The sequence below is a fragment of the Gracilinanus agilis genome, chromosome 2, assembly GCF_016433145.1.
Source record: "Gracilinanus agilis isolate LMUSP501 chromosome 2, AgileGrace, whole genome shotgun sequence".
Lineage (NCBI taxonomy): Eukaryota > Metazoa > Chordata > Mammalia > Didelphimorphia > Didelphidae > Gracilinanus > Gracilinanus agilis.
In genome coordinates, this window is record NC_058131.1 from 81,762,484 (window position 1) to 81,775,666 (window position 13,183).

At 36.6% G+C, this 13,183-nt stretch overlaps 1 protein-coding gene across 1 annotated transcript in view; it reads left to right on the forward strand.

The window, feature by feature from the left end:
- Positions 1-13,183, forward strand: part of DYNLRB2 (dynein light chain roadblock-type 2) — a 39,632-nt gene that overhangs the window by 14,045 nt on the left and 12,404 nt on the right. Inside the window, exon 3 of the mRNA XM_044660618.1 lies at positions 9,920-10,087. Coding sequence (XP_044516553.1) covers positions 9,920-10,087 — 168 coding nt within the window. The remainder of the gene's footprint in view (positions 1-9,919; positions 10,088-13,183) is intronic.

A 13,183-nucleotide genomic window follows, 5' to 3' on the forward strand; every position in this document is an offset into this window, starting at 1 on the left:
TATATATATATATATATATATTATATATATATATATTATATATATATACCCATAATATAAATCTAGATGTACTTTATACACACACATGTATAATGTGGATATGCATGTCCTTTTAATTGCATATCGTATTTTTGATAATACATCCAGATTATAAATATGTATAGCATACTCCGGATAAGAGATCCATATTGTGGATACATGATAAATCTGAACAGGTACTGCAAAAAAGCAATGAGATGAGGCCAGGACTGTGCAAGAGGAGGAGGAGGAAAAGAGAGATTTTAGTTGCTTTAGGGTGATTACAAAGTTATTTTAATGACCCTCAAACTTCTGCTGAAACAAAGTCATAACTTTTTTCCTCCATCTTCCCCATCCCCTAATCCCAGTAAAGATATACAACTGAAGGTTATGGAACAGTACAATCTAAGTTGAGAATTAACCAAAAGACAATCAAAAAGCATTTGTTGAGCATATACAGGCTTTAAGATATGTCAAACACAAAGTTCTACCAAAATAGTGCAAAGAACACTGTCAATGATATATATGTTTGAAAGAGAAGATAGGTTGGTTATACACTGGAAGAGAAAAGGATAACCAACACAGCACTCATTTTCCATAAGTATCCTGGTGATATCAGAATATTAAAAATCAAACAAACAAAAATCATATTGGATGGGCCCTCCATGGCAAACTTAAGGAAAGCCCAAGACAAAAGTGATGAATTAAGGCAAGAAGAGGTGGGAGATAGATAGCTATAGACAGATAATCTATATATGTATGTGTATTTGTAGTATATCATTAGCAATAATGTCCACAGCAATGAGATCATGAATCCACTAGTCTAGTATTTAATATGATTTTTTTTTCACTAGAGCTAGCATTATATCAGCATAAGGTGAGGAGCTTCCTCTGCTTGTGCAGATGGGCACCTTCACTATAACTTAGAGTCTTAGCAAAGTGCCTGGATCACAGAGAGATCAAATGACTTGCCTGGACTCGTCAACTAGTATGTGTAAAAGGAGGAATTTGAACATAGGCCTTACTGACTTTAAGGCTAGTCTCCTTCCTTTCCATCACAGGGTCTCATTTACCTTCATGGAATCTTAGTTTTCAAACTGCATGACACCTCAGAGGTTATAACTTTCCCCAGAGTCCCACAGGTAGTAAGTATCTGGGGTAGAGTTTGACTATAAGTCAGTCTGGTGCTAAATCCTGAGTCCTGTCAATGGTGCTTTACTGCTTTATTTGTACTTTGCCATTTAAAAGTCTTAAGATGCTAGTATGCAATTTGCCAATTCATATATTTTTCCTGTCCTTGCCAATCAATTTTTCTTATGTAAAAGAATTTATCCTCAATAGCAGTGATTACCAAAGTGGATGCTACTGCCCCCTGGTGGGTGCTGCAGCAATCCAGGTGAGTGGTGATGGCCACAGGTGCATTTATCTTTCCTATTAATTGCTATTAAATTTTATTTAAAAATTAATTTCCAGGGGGCTAAGTAATATTTTTTTCTGGAAAGGGGGCGGTAGGCCAAAAGAGTTTGGGAACCACTGCTCTATAGTTTCTTAATAGTAGACTGTTTTGAAAGTGTTTTAAAATTAATTACTCCAGCCTATATTAATTTAAGAAAACCTGATAAATTCTTTTTTCTCTTTGGCATCACTAAACAAAAAGAAATATTGCCCATTTTTATTCGTAATGAAACAAAGCAATATCAGAAAGAACATGTACAGACATAACAATTCAAGAACTCTTGAATTGACAACAGTATTTATCAGGAAGAGTGAATTTTGTTAGTCATTACTAAAGTAAAACTGTGATCTCTTTTATGCAAGCACTCCTAACAGTGGTCTAAATTACAACCTATCCTATGTTATTTTTGTCCATCTGTTGTCCCTAATTCCTGCTAAATAACCAGTCTACTTTTTTTTTTTCAGATTTGGCATAGATAATATCTTTTTGCTGCTTCATGCATGTATTGTTTATTATTAGCAATTCCCTACAGCCTAATTATTCCCATCTTATTTAAGTCTCTTTATTGCCCCCTGGTTCACAGCTTAGAACAGAGGAGGAACTTAATAAATGCTTACTTAATCGAACTGATTCTTCAGAGATTATGGTATTTCATCATACTCTGCCACAGAGATATATTCTCATCAGTAAAAATTGTATTTCAAAAGTGTAGAGTTTTGCATAAAAGAGTAATAGTGGATTATTAAAAGAGCACTGCACAAAAAAGTAAATGAAATGTCCACAACTTTAACCAAGACATTCCTCTAATGTAAATAGACCCACAAGGAGGTGAGTTACAAAAAGGCAAGCCCCACATCAAAATATTTATTGCCACACTTTTTGTGGATAGGTAACAACCAGAAACAAAGTTAATGCCCATCATTTGGGCCTGGTAGGGAATAACTAAACAAATACTGGTACATTAATGTAATGTAATAGTATTATGCTATAAGAAATAATGAACACGATAAATTCAGATAATCATGGAAAGACTTATATGAACTGATGCAAAGCAAAGTAATTAGAACAGGAAAATTACACAATCTCTGTAACAATGTAAATAGAAAGAACAATAAATAAACCTGGATGTTGCAAGATCATAATGTCCAAACTTAGTTCCCAAAAAGTCATATGAGAAGATATTTGCCACTTTAGATAAGTGGGGCATTCTGAGCATGGGATATTACATATAACATTGCAGTCTCTGATGCATGGTTTAATTTTGAGGGGCCTTTTCCCCTTTTGTACTTTATTATTCAGGGCAGCTAGGTGGGACAATGGAGAGAGTGTCAGCCTAGAGTCAGAAAGACATTTCCTGAGTTAAAATCCAGTCTCAACCACTTACTTAACTGTGTAATCCTAAGGAAGTCATTTAACTCTGTTTACCTCAGTTTCCTCATCTGTCAAATGAGCTAGAGAAGGAAATTGCAAACTACTCTATCTTTGCTAAGGAAGCACTAAATGGGATCACAAAGAGTCATGAGACATGGCTGAATAACAAACATTTTTTTTAATTGATAATGACTCTGGGAAGAGGTAGGAAAAATACAGTGAAAAATGTAGGTCATATAAAAGCAATATATAGCAATAACTTTTTTTAAAGAGCCCTGTACACTTTCAGTAATGCAGTGAAGACCATTCTTTTCCTTCTTTTCTTTCTGGTGCTCAGCTTACTGTGTAGCTACCATGTCTGTCAAATATCAAATATATTAATCAATCAATAAACACTAATTAAGCACCTACTATGCACCAGGCACTGCGATAAGCAGTGGATACATGTGTTTGTTGTAGTATATAATCCAAGAGAATGTTTTCATGAATCCTTCATAGAATATTAATCTAATGATGGGGATTTCTCCCATTATTTCAATCAGAAAAGTTAATTTGTCTTCTTCCTCTCATACTCGGTACATAACCAACCCACTTCCTGTGAGTAGGTTATCATGGATAATATGATGGAGCCTACTTAAACTTACCATGTACCTTTTTGACACATCCCCTCCAGCATTCATTACTCTCCCCTTCTGTCATTTTAGCCAACCTACTAGGTGTGAGGTGATACTTCAGAGTTGTTTTGATTTGCATTTCTCTAAATTAGAGATTTAGAGCACTTTCTCATGTGCTTATAGATACTTTTGATTTCTTTATCTGAAAAATGCCTATTCATGTCCCTTGCCCATTAATCAATTGGGGAATGCCTTGAATTTTTATACAATTGGTTTAACTCCTTGTATATTTGAGTAATTAGACCCCTGTCAGTGTTTTTTGTTATAAAGATTTTTTCCCAATTTGTTGTTTCCCTTCTGATTTTGACTACATTGTTTTTGTTTGTACAAAAACTTTTTACAATCAAAATCATTTATTTTACATTTTGTAATTTTCTCTAACTCTTGCTTGATTTTAAAATCTTTTCTTTCCCAGAGATCTGACAAGTAAACTATTCTGTGTTCACTTAACTTATTTATAGTTTCCCTCTTTATATTCAAGTCATTCACCCATTCTGAATTTATCTTTGTGTAGGGTGTGAGATGTTGATCTAGACCTAATCTCTCCCATATTGTTTTCCAATTTTCCCAGCAGTTTTTGTCAAATAGTGGATTCTTGTGCCAAAAGTTGGGCTCTTTGGGTTTATCATACACTGTCTTGCTGATGTCACTTACCCCAAATCTATTCCACTGATCCTTCCTTCTGTCTCTTAGCCAGTACCATGCCATTTTGATGACCACTGCTTTATAGTACAGTTTAATATCTGGTACTGCTAGGCCACCTTCCTTCACTTTTTTTTATTATTATTTCCCTTGATAGTCTTGATCTTTTGTTATTCCAGATGAACTTTGTTATAGGTTTTCCTAATTCAGTAAAAAAGTTTTTGGTAGTTTGATAGGTATGGCTCTAAATAGATAAATTAATTTGGGTAGAATGATCATTTTTATTATGTTTCTAACCCACTCTGCTATTTCCATCCTTTTCATGGGCCAGTTCATCCCATTCATATGCAGAGTTATAATGATCAGTTGTGTATTTGCCTACATGTTGGTATCCTCTCCTAGTTCTACCCCTTCTTCTTACACCATTTCCTTTTAAACCAGTGGTTTGTTTTGTGCCAGTAACCCTTTTCCCCTCCCTTGATTTACTTCCCTTTCTACCCCTCCCTTATTATTGCCCTCTTTTTATTTTTAAGGCTTAATGAATTACCTCCCCCTTCTTCTCCCCTCCATTTTTTGACCTCCCCACTCCCCTTTTCCCTTTGGTTTATCCCTTCTGACTTTCTCAGAAGGGTTAGATAGAGTTTTATATCCCAATGGATAATATAGCTACTCTTCCCTTACACTGAGAGTTAATTACACTGAGAATAAGGTTTAAATATTACCTCTTAATGCTCTCTTCTTCTCCTTTGTATAATAGTATTCATCCCTTCCCCTTCCCATGCCCTCTTTGTGTGTAATAGAATATCCTACTTTTCTTATTCATTCAAGTTTCTCTTGGTGCCATCTACTATTCACCTCCCTCTTTCCCACCCCCATATCATCTTAGAGCATTTATTATTCCAACGTCTCCCTATGAATAATTCTTCTAATTACTATAATAGTGAATACTATAATAGTGAATAGAGTTCCTTACAGATAATTATACATAACATTTCTCCACATAGGAATACAAATAATTATATCATATTGAAGCCCTTAAAGAGGCAAATTTAAAAAATACGAGTTTTCTTTCTTTCCCCTCTGTTTCTTATTTACCTTTTCATGTTTCTCTTGACTTTTGTGGTTGGATATCGAACTTTCCATTTAGTCCTGGTCTTTTCTGTGTATTTGGAAATCTTCTATCTTGTTGAATGCCCAAACTTTCCCCTGGAAGTATATAGTTAGTTTTGATGGGTAGGTGATCCTTGGTTGTAGACCCAGTTCTCTTGCCTTTCTGAATATCATATTCCAAGCCTTGCAGTCTTTTAGTGTGGAGGCTGCCATATCCTGTGTGATCCTGATTGGTGCTCCTTGATATCTGAATTGTCTCTTTCTGGCTTCTTGTAAATTTTTTTCTTTTACTTGGAATCTCTTGAACTTGGCTATTATATTCCTGGGGGTTGTCTTTTCTGGGTCTAGTGTAGAGGATGATCTATGGATCCTTTCAATGTCTATATTGTCCTCTTGTTGTAGAACTTCAGGGCAATTTTGCTGAATAATTTCTTTTAGTATGGAGTCCAAATTTCTAATAATTTCTGCTTTTTCAGGAAGATCAATGATTCTCAGATTGTCTCTTCTAGACCGGTTTTCTTGGTCTGTCACTTTCTCATTGAGATATTTCATGTTTCCTTCTATTTTATCAGTCTTTTGATTTTGTTTTATTTGTTCTTGCTGTCTTGAGAGATCATTAGCTCTCAATTCTAGCCTTTAGGGACTGATTTCCAGCTATAATCTTTTGGTTTTCCTTTTCAATCTGGTCATTTCTGGTCTTCAATTTACTTGCCTCACTTTCCAATTGTGAAATTTTGCCTTTTAAACTGTTTTCTTTCTAGATTTTGGTTTCCAATTTGCTTACCATTCCGTTTGTTTTTTGAGCATCTTTCTCCAATTGGGAGTTTCTGTCTTCTAACCTGTTAATTTCCTTTTGAGCTATTTCCCACTTCTCTTGCCAAAGCTCTTCCATCTTTCTCATCATCTCAGATTTGAACTCTTCAATAGCTTGTGGCCAGTTTTCATTATTTTGGGAAGGTTTGGATATGATTACTTGTTTGTTCTCCTCTGCTGTTTGCTCTGTTGTCTGGATTTTATTTGTGTAAAAGTTGTCAAGTGTTACAGATTTCTTCTTGATGATCTTTCTCTTTTGAGGTTCTTGTCTCTGGCTTGTCATTGTTAGCCCAATGCCCTCTCAGGTTCATCCTCACACTCATGGTCTGTCTGCTCTCTTTAGGCTCCTGAGGTCTCGGGTCTAGTTGTTCTTAGGGTCAAGCCTCCTGGTGGTCCCCTTGCTTGTTCCTCTGCCCGAGGCTCCTTTAACAGTCTCAGGGTGCTGCTTCCACAGTCGTGCACCCCTCTGCACTGGGTCCCCACTCAAGGTCCACGCCTGAGCTCAGGATCTGAGTCCTTGCCTGCACTCAAGATCAGTGTCTCTGCTTGCATTTGCACCCACAGTCGTGCCTGCGCTCAGGATCTGTGTTCAAAGTCCACACGTTCTTTAGCCTCTAGGGGTCTTAAGTCTTGCTGCTCTCAGGGGCAGGCCCTGGTGACCCCAGTTGGCTGCCAAGGACTTAATGTGTGCCCCAAACTTGCTCTAACTCTTGTGAGCTGGCTTTTTCACTGTAGGTGGTGTGGGGTGGGGGAGGGGTTTGCTCAGCTCATGTTTTAGTGAGAGCTCTTTCACCCCTTTATAGCATGGAAATGCCCTGATTCCATGTACCTCCAATGCTGCCCCCTGTTGTGGGGTTCCTTCGTTCCTCTGTATTTGTTTTTATGTCTTCTTGAGGAGTCATATATGTTTTGGTTAGGAGAGGTTAAGCAGCTACTTTTTACTCTGCCATCATCTTAACCAGGAAGTCTCAAAATTCTGCCTTTTAAACTTTTTTTCTTGCTAGATTTGCTTAACATTTCATTTGATTTCGGAGCATCTTTCTCCAATTGGGAGTTCTGTCTTCTAACCTGTTTTAATTTCCTTTTTTTTTTTTAAACCCTTGCACTTCGGTGTATTGTCTCATAGGTGGAAGATTGGTAAGGGTGGGCAATGGGGGTCAAGTGACTTGCCCAGAGTCACACAGCTGGGAAGTGGCTGAGGCCGGGTTTGAACCTAGGACCTCCTGTCTCTAGGCCTGACTCTCACTCCACTGAGCTACCCAGCTGCCCTACCTGTTAATTTCCTTTTGACCTATTTCCCACTTCTCTTGCCAAATCTCTTCCATCTTTCTCATCATCTCAGATTTGAAATCTTCAAGAGCTTGTGATCAGTTTTCATTATTTTGAGAAGATTTGGGTGTGATTACTTGTTTGTTCTCCTCTGCTATTTGCTCTGTTGTCTGGATTTTTTCTGTGTAAAAGTTGTCAAGTGTTACAGATTTCTTCTTGCTGATCTTTCTCTTTTGGGGTTCCTGTGGATGATTTGCCATTGTGAGCCGCATGCCCTTTCAGGTTTATCCTCACACCCAGGGTCTGTCTGTGCTCTTTATGCTCCTGAGGTCACAGGTTGAGTTGTTCTCAGGGTTAAGCCTCCTGATGGTCCCCTTGCTTGTTCACTCTGTTTGAAGCTCCGCATCTGGGCCTGCCCTCAGGATCCGAGTCCGCACCTGCGCTCAGGATCCGTGTCCAAGCCTGTGCTCAGAATCTATGTTCAAAGTCCATGCATTCTTTAGCCTCTTGGGGTCTTAAGTCTTGCTGCTCTCAGGAGCAGGCCCTGGTGACCCCAGGTAGCTGCCAAGGACTTAATGGGTGCCCCAAGCTCGCTCTAGCTCTTGTGAGCTGGCTTTGGCCCTGTGGGGGGGAGGGAGAAGGGAGTTGCTCAGTTCGCATTTTAGTGAGAGCTGTTTCACCCCCTTATAGCATGGAAATGCCCCGATCCCATGTACCTTCAATGCTGCGCCCTGTTGTGGGGTCCCTTCGTGCATCTGGTTTTGTTTTTATGTCTTCTTGAGGAGTCCTGTATGTGTTTGTTAGGAGAGGTTAAGTAAGCAAGCTGCTTCTACTCTGCCGCCATCTTAACCCAGAAGAACTGTTTTGTCTTTTAATATGGGAAAAACCCAAGAATGTTTGAAAGTAGTGAAGAAGCCTGTAAAAATGGAAAGATTGAAGGTGAGAGTGAACAAGAGAAAATAAAATTGAATGAAATGACAGGGAGAACTCTCAGAAGAGAAAGGAATGGGTCAAAGGCAAAAATAACTAAAATGAACTCCCAGAGTTTGCTAAGACAAATTTAAGACTTGAAAAATATTATGAAGTATCAGATGGCATTTAGGAAATTTGTCTGCATTTCTAGAAATTCTAAACTGCTTATTGCTTTAGAGGCCCATCTTTTAAATAGAAATATTCTTCCGGTGACACAATATGGCCATAAATCATTGAACAAACATGATGATATCAGAAGATTCATACTCACAGATGACTCAAATACAGTGAAAATAATATTAACTCATATTTAAGGCACTTTACTTACAACAATGAAGAATGTGGGAAGAAGCACCTAGATTGAGTCCTAGAAACATAAATCTGTAAAATGGGATTAATGCTAATTAATATTAATGCTAATGAATATTGCACTATGTCACATGATTATTATAAAGAAGGCCTTGTATATCAAATTCTGTATAAATGTCACTTATTATTATATTCATTTTACAGATGAGGAAACTGAGCCTCAGAGAAATTGTATCTTTCCCTTGAGGTTGCACAGCTATTAAATGTCAGATCCAGGAATTGAACCCAAAGTATAGAATTCTTTCCACTACCTACTTCTGTAGTTGGTGTTAATAACAGTAGCTAACATTTCCTATTTAGTATAGTTTCACGGCACTTTGCAGACAACTCATTGAGGAAATTAGCCTGCAAAATATAAACAACAAATTACATACTTGAAGGGAAAACAAATATATTTTCAACTATATACCAGCCCAACTATATATATATGTATGTATATATATGTATACATATACATACATATATATATATATATATATATATATATATATATATTGTCAAAAAAGATATTGGGCTGGTTATGTAGCAAGGGTCAAGGATAGACTCCTGGAGTGTATCACTATACCTAACCAACCAGGTATTCAGAGATTCAGAAGAAGAGTCTCCATAATATTTAGTAGATTTATGGAAAACTAGGACAAGTGCCCCATAAGACAGATGGACATAGATGAGTAACAGTCTATAGTGGTAGAGAGAATGCATGTACTGATAAGATCATACATAGATCTATGAAAGTATTGATGAAGAAGCTACTAAATTTTTAAAAGCTCTTTTTGTTGGGCTTTTTAGTGTAGGAGTCAGGGAAAATCAAGACTTTTCCAGGGTAGACTAACTCTGTTATATCAGTTTTATTAGATATGCTGCTCATTACTTAATCGGAAACCTATGTGTAGAAACAATGGTAAGCTAATCATGTAATGAAAGTGAGACAAAACAGATAGGTAATTTATCAGATATTGGTCTACACCATATTAAAAGATTTAGAGGAAGGTATCTAGGAAGTAAGTTTGAAAGATTTATGGAAGAACATGAACAAGAATAGCATATGATGGACTGGCAGGTATGGGTTGTGAGCTATTATTATATCATCAAAGGAAGTGCTAACATTGATGAAATCAGAGTCATCAAAATATCTACATATAAATAAGTAAAATAAAAAAACAATATTATTTATCATTACTTTAAAAGTTTAAGAGCGTAACTAATAAATACCTTATTTTTACAGGCATTCCCATCAGAACAACCTTAGATAATTCTACAACAGTTCAGTATGCAGGTCTTCTTCATCAGTTGACTATGAAGGCCAAGAGTACAGTGCGAGATATTGATCCTCAGAATGACCTAACTTTTCTTAGAATCAGATCAAAGAAGCATGAAGTCATGGTAGCTCCAGGTAATTACATATATGAGAATTTTACATTTTTTTATTTAAATGGTTTCTTTTTTATATTTTGAGTGCCAAATTCTCTTCCTCTCTGAAGTCCCAACCCCACATATTGAGAAGGCAAGTAATGGGATATCAGCTATACATATTAAATCATGAAAAACATGTTTCCATCCATGTTAGTAATGCTGGGAAAAAACAAGGAAAATAAAGTTGAAAAGAATACATCATCCTGCACTCAGAGTTCATCAGTTCCCTCTCTCTAGAAATGTTTAGCATTTTTCATCCTGAGTCCTTTGGATGGACCTTGGACCATTTAATTGATTAGAATAGGTAAGCCTTTCAGTGTTGATTGTTATTACAATATTACTTCTGATTCTTACTTCACCTTGTATAAGTTCACATAAATCTCCACAGGTTTTTCTGAAACCATCCTCTTCTCATTTCTTATAGTACAAAGTATGCCAACACAATCACATACTACAACTTGTTCAACACTTCCTCAATGGAAAAGCATCCCTTCATTTTCCAATTCTTTGTCACCACCAGAAAAAGAGTGTCAATGAATATATTTGTATATATAGATCTTTTCCCCTTTTCTTTGATCTCTGTAGGGTACAGAACTAATAGTGGTACTGCCTAGTCAAAGGGAATGAACAGTTTCATAGTCCTTTGGATGTAATTCCAAATTTTTCTCCAGACCATTCACAATTATACCAACAGTACACTGGTATCAGTTTTTCTTCGAAGCATTTATTATTTTTCTTTTCTGTCATGTTGGCCAATCCAATTGGTATGAGGTAGTAGTCGAGAGCTGTTTTTAAAATTTGTATTTACCTAATTAATAATAATTTAGAGCATTTTTTCAAGTGAATATTGATAACTTTGTCTCCTTTTTCTAAAAATGGCTTATTTTCTTCTATAATCATTTAACAGTTGGGAAGAACTCATTTTCATGAATTTGGCTCAATTCCTCACATACTTGAGAAATTAGGTCTTTATCAAAGGAACTTCACATAAATTCTTTCCCCCGGTTTCCCTTTTTCCATCAAATGTTGTCTGCATTGGTTTTGTACTTTTTAACTTCATATAATCAAAATTATCCATTTTAATTCTCATGAACTTCTCCATCTTGTGTTGGTCATACACTCTGCCTTCATCCATATATCTGGTGGGAATTTTTTCATGCTCTTCCAATTTACTTATGATGTCACCCTTTATCTTTAATCATGTTCCAAGGTTGATTTTATCTATTTATGTGTAGTTAGTTTTTGCCTAGTTTCTGTTATATTGCTTTCCAGTTTTTCTCAGCAATTTTTGTCAGATGTTAAGTTCTTGTCCCCAAAGCTTGGATTTGGGGGTTCAGAAAACACTATATTACAATGGTGTTTACTGATCTACCACTCTTTTTCTTAGTCAGTACCAGATTGTTTTGATGATTACCACTTCATAATATAGTTTGAAATATGGCACAGCTAGGTGAACTTCCTTTCCATTTTATATTATTAATTCCATTGAAATTCATGACTTTTGTTCTTCCAGATAAAAGTTTTATTACTTTTTTCTAGCTCAATAAAATAATTCTTTGGTGGTTTGATTAATATGGTATTGGATAAATAAATTAATTTCAGTAGAATTGGCATTTTTATTATATTGGCCCAAGCTACTCATGACAATATTTTTTCAATTGTTCATATCTGTATTTGTGTTAAAGGTATTCTATAATTGTGTTCATATAGTCTCTGGCAGGTAGACTCCCAAGTAATTCATATTTTCTGCATTTTTTGAAATGGAATTTCTCTTTCTATCTCCTCCTTCTGAGTTTTCTTGGTAATATATAGAAATTCTGTTGATTTATGTGATTTTACTTAATACTCTGCAACTTTGCTAAAGATGTTAATTATTTCAACTAGTTTCTTCAATTCTCTAGAGTTCTTTAATCATACCACCATATCATCTGCAAACAGTGAGGACACTGACCCAAGCTTTATACTTTTTTTGTTTTTGCACTGCTGTTTTTAGAGCTACTTGTGGGTGTTTGGATGTTTTTAGTGTTTCTAAGGTGGTGTGATCTGGGGGGTAGTTGTGGTCATTACTTTCCTGTCTGTGCTCTGATCCTTATCTAGAAAAAGACCCTTAACCCATGCAGCAGCAACTGTTATTGCTCCTCAGGGTCACTGCTCCCTTATAGCCACAAGCACTAATATTCCTCTCCATCCTAGAACTGGGACCCAGAAGTAGGTATGGATACTGCAGTTGCCAGACAGTGCCTAATCCCGGGCCTTGTGCTAGCACAGGTATCCCCTGCAATCTCTTTATGCCCAGTTTCCCAGTTCCCTTGTGATCTCTGACTTGAGAGTTCTCAAAGCTATTACCACCAGATTGCATAGCTGTTATTGCCACCATGTACACTCCAGGTTAGCCTCTAAGCCAGTGTCATGGACCACTCCTTCCTCCTAAACTGTTTTGGGGTGAATAAACATCTCACCCTGACCTTTGTTGGCACTGATACTCCAGACTTTGAGTTGAGGCATTGTTTTAAAATTGTTTGAAGGGGAATTTTGGGAGAATTCAGCTGTAGTATCTTTTACACTGCCATTTTTGCTACCCTTTGAAACTCCATTAAGGGATTTTCCAATGAGTATACTGTCATATTCAAAATAATTTTTCAAATCAAAATAATTTTATTTCAAAACGGGTAATAAAGTTCAAATTATGTCTCTGAAATTTACAAACTCTATCCTTGACTAACTCACTTGATTTTCCAGGTGCCTTAGACAAACTCCTAGGGCAGTGATGGCAAACCTTTTAGAGACCAAGTATCCAAACTTCACCCTTACCACCCTCTTACCCCAAACAAGAGGAAACACTCCAATTGGGCTGCTGGGCAGAGGGGCAGATGAAGTGAAAAATGGCCTCAGGTGCAATGTAGAGGGGAAGAAGAGCAGCCCTCTCCAGCATGCATGCCATAGGTTCCCCAACAAGGGTATATGTATCCATTTACAAATGACTTGTGATGTGTATTGGTAAAAGAATTTCCAATAAATGATAGTTTCCCACAGGATAAAATCACAAACTCTTTGTGTATTCATATATATGTGTGTG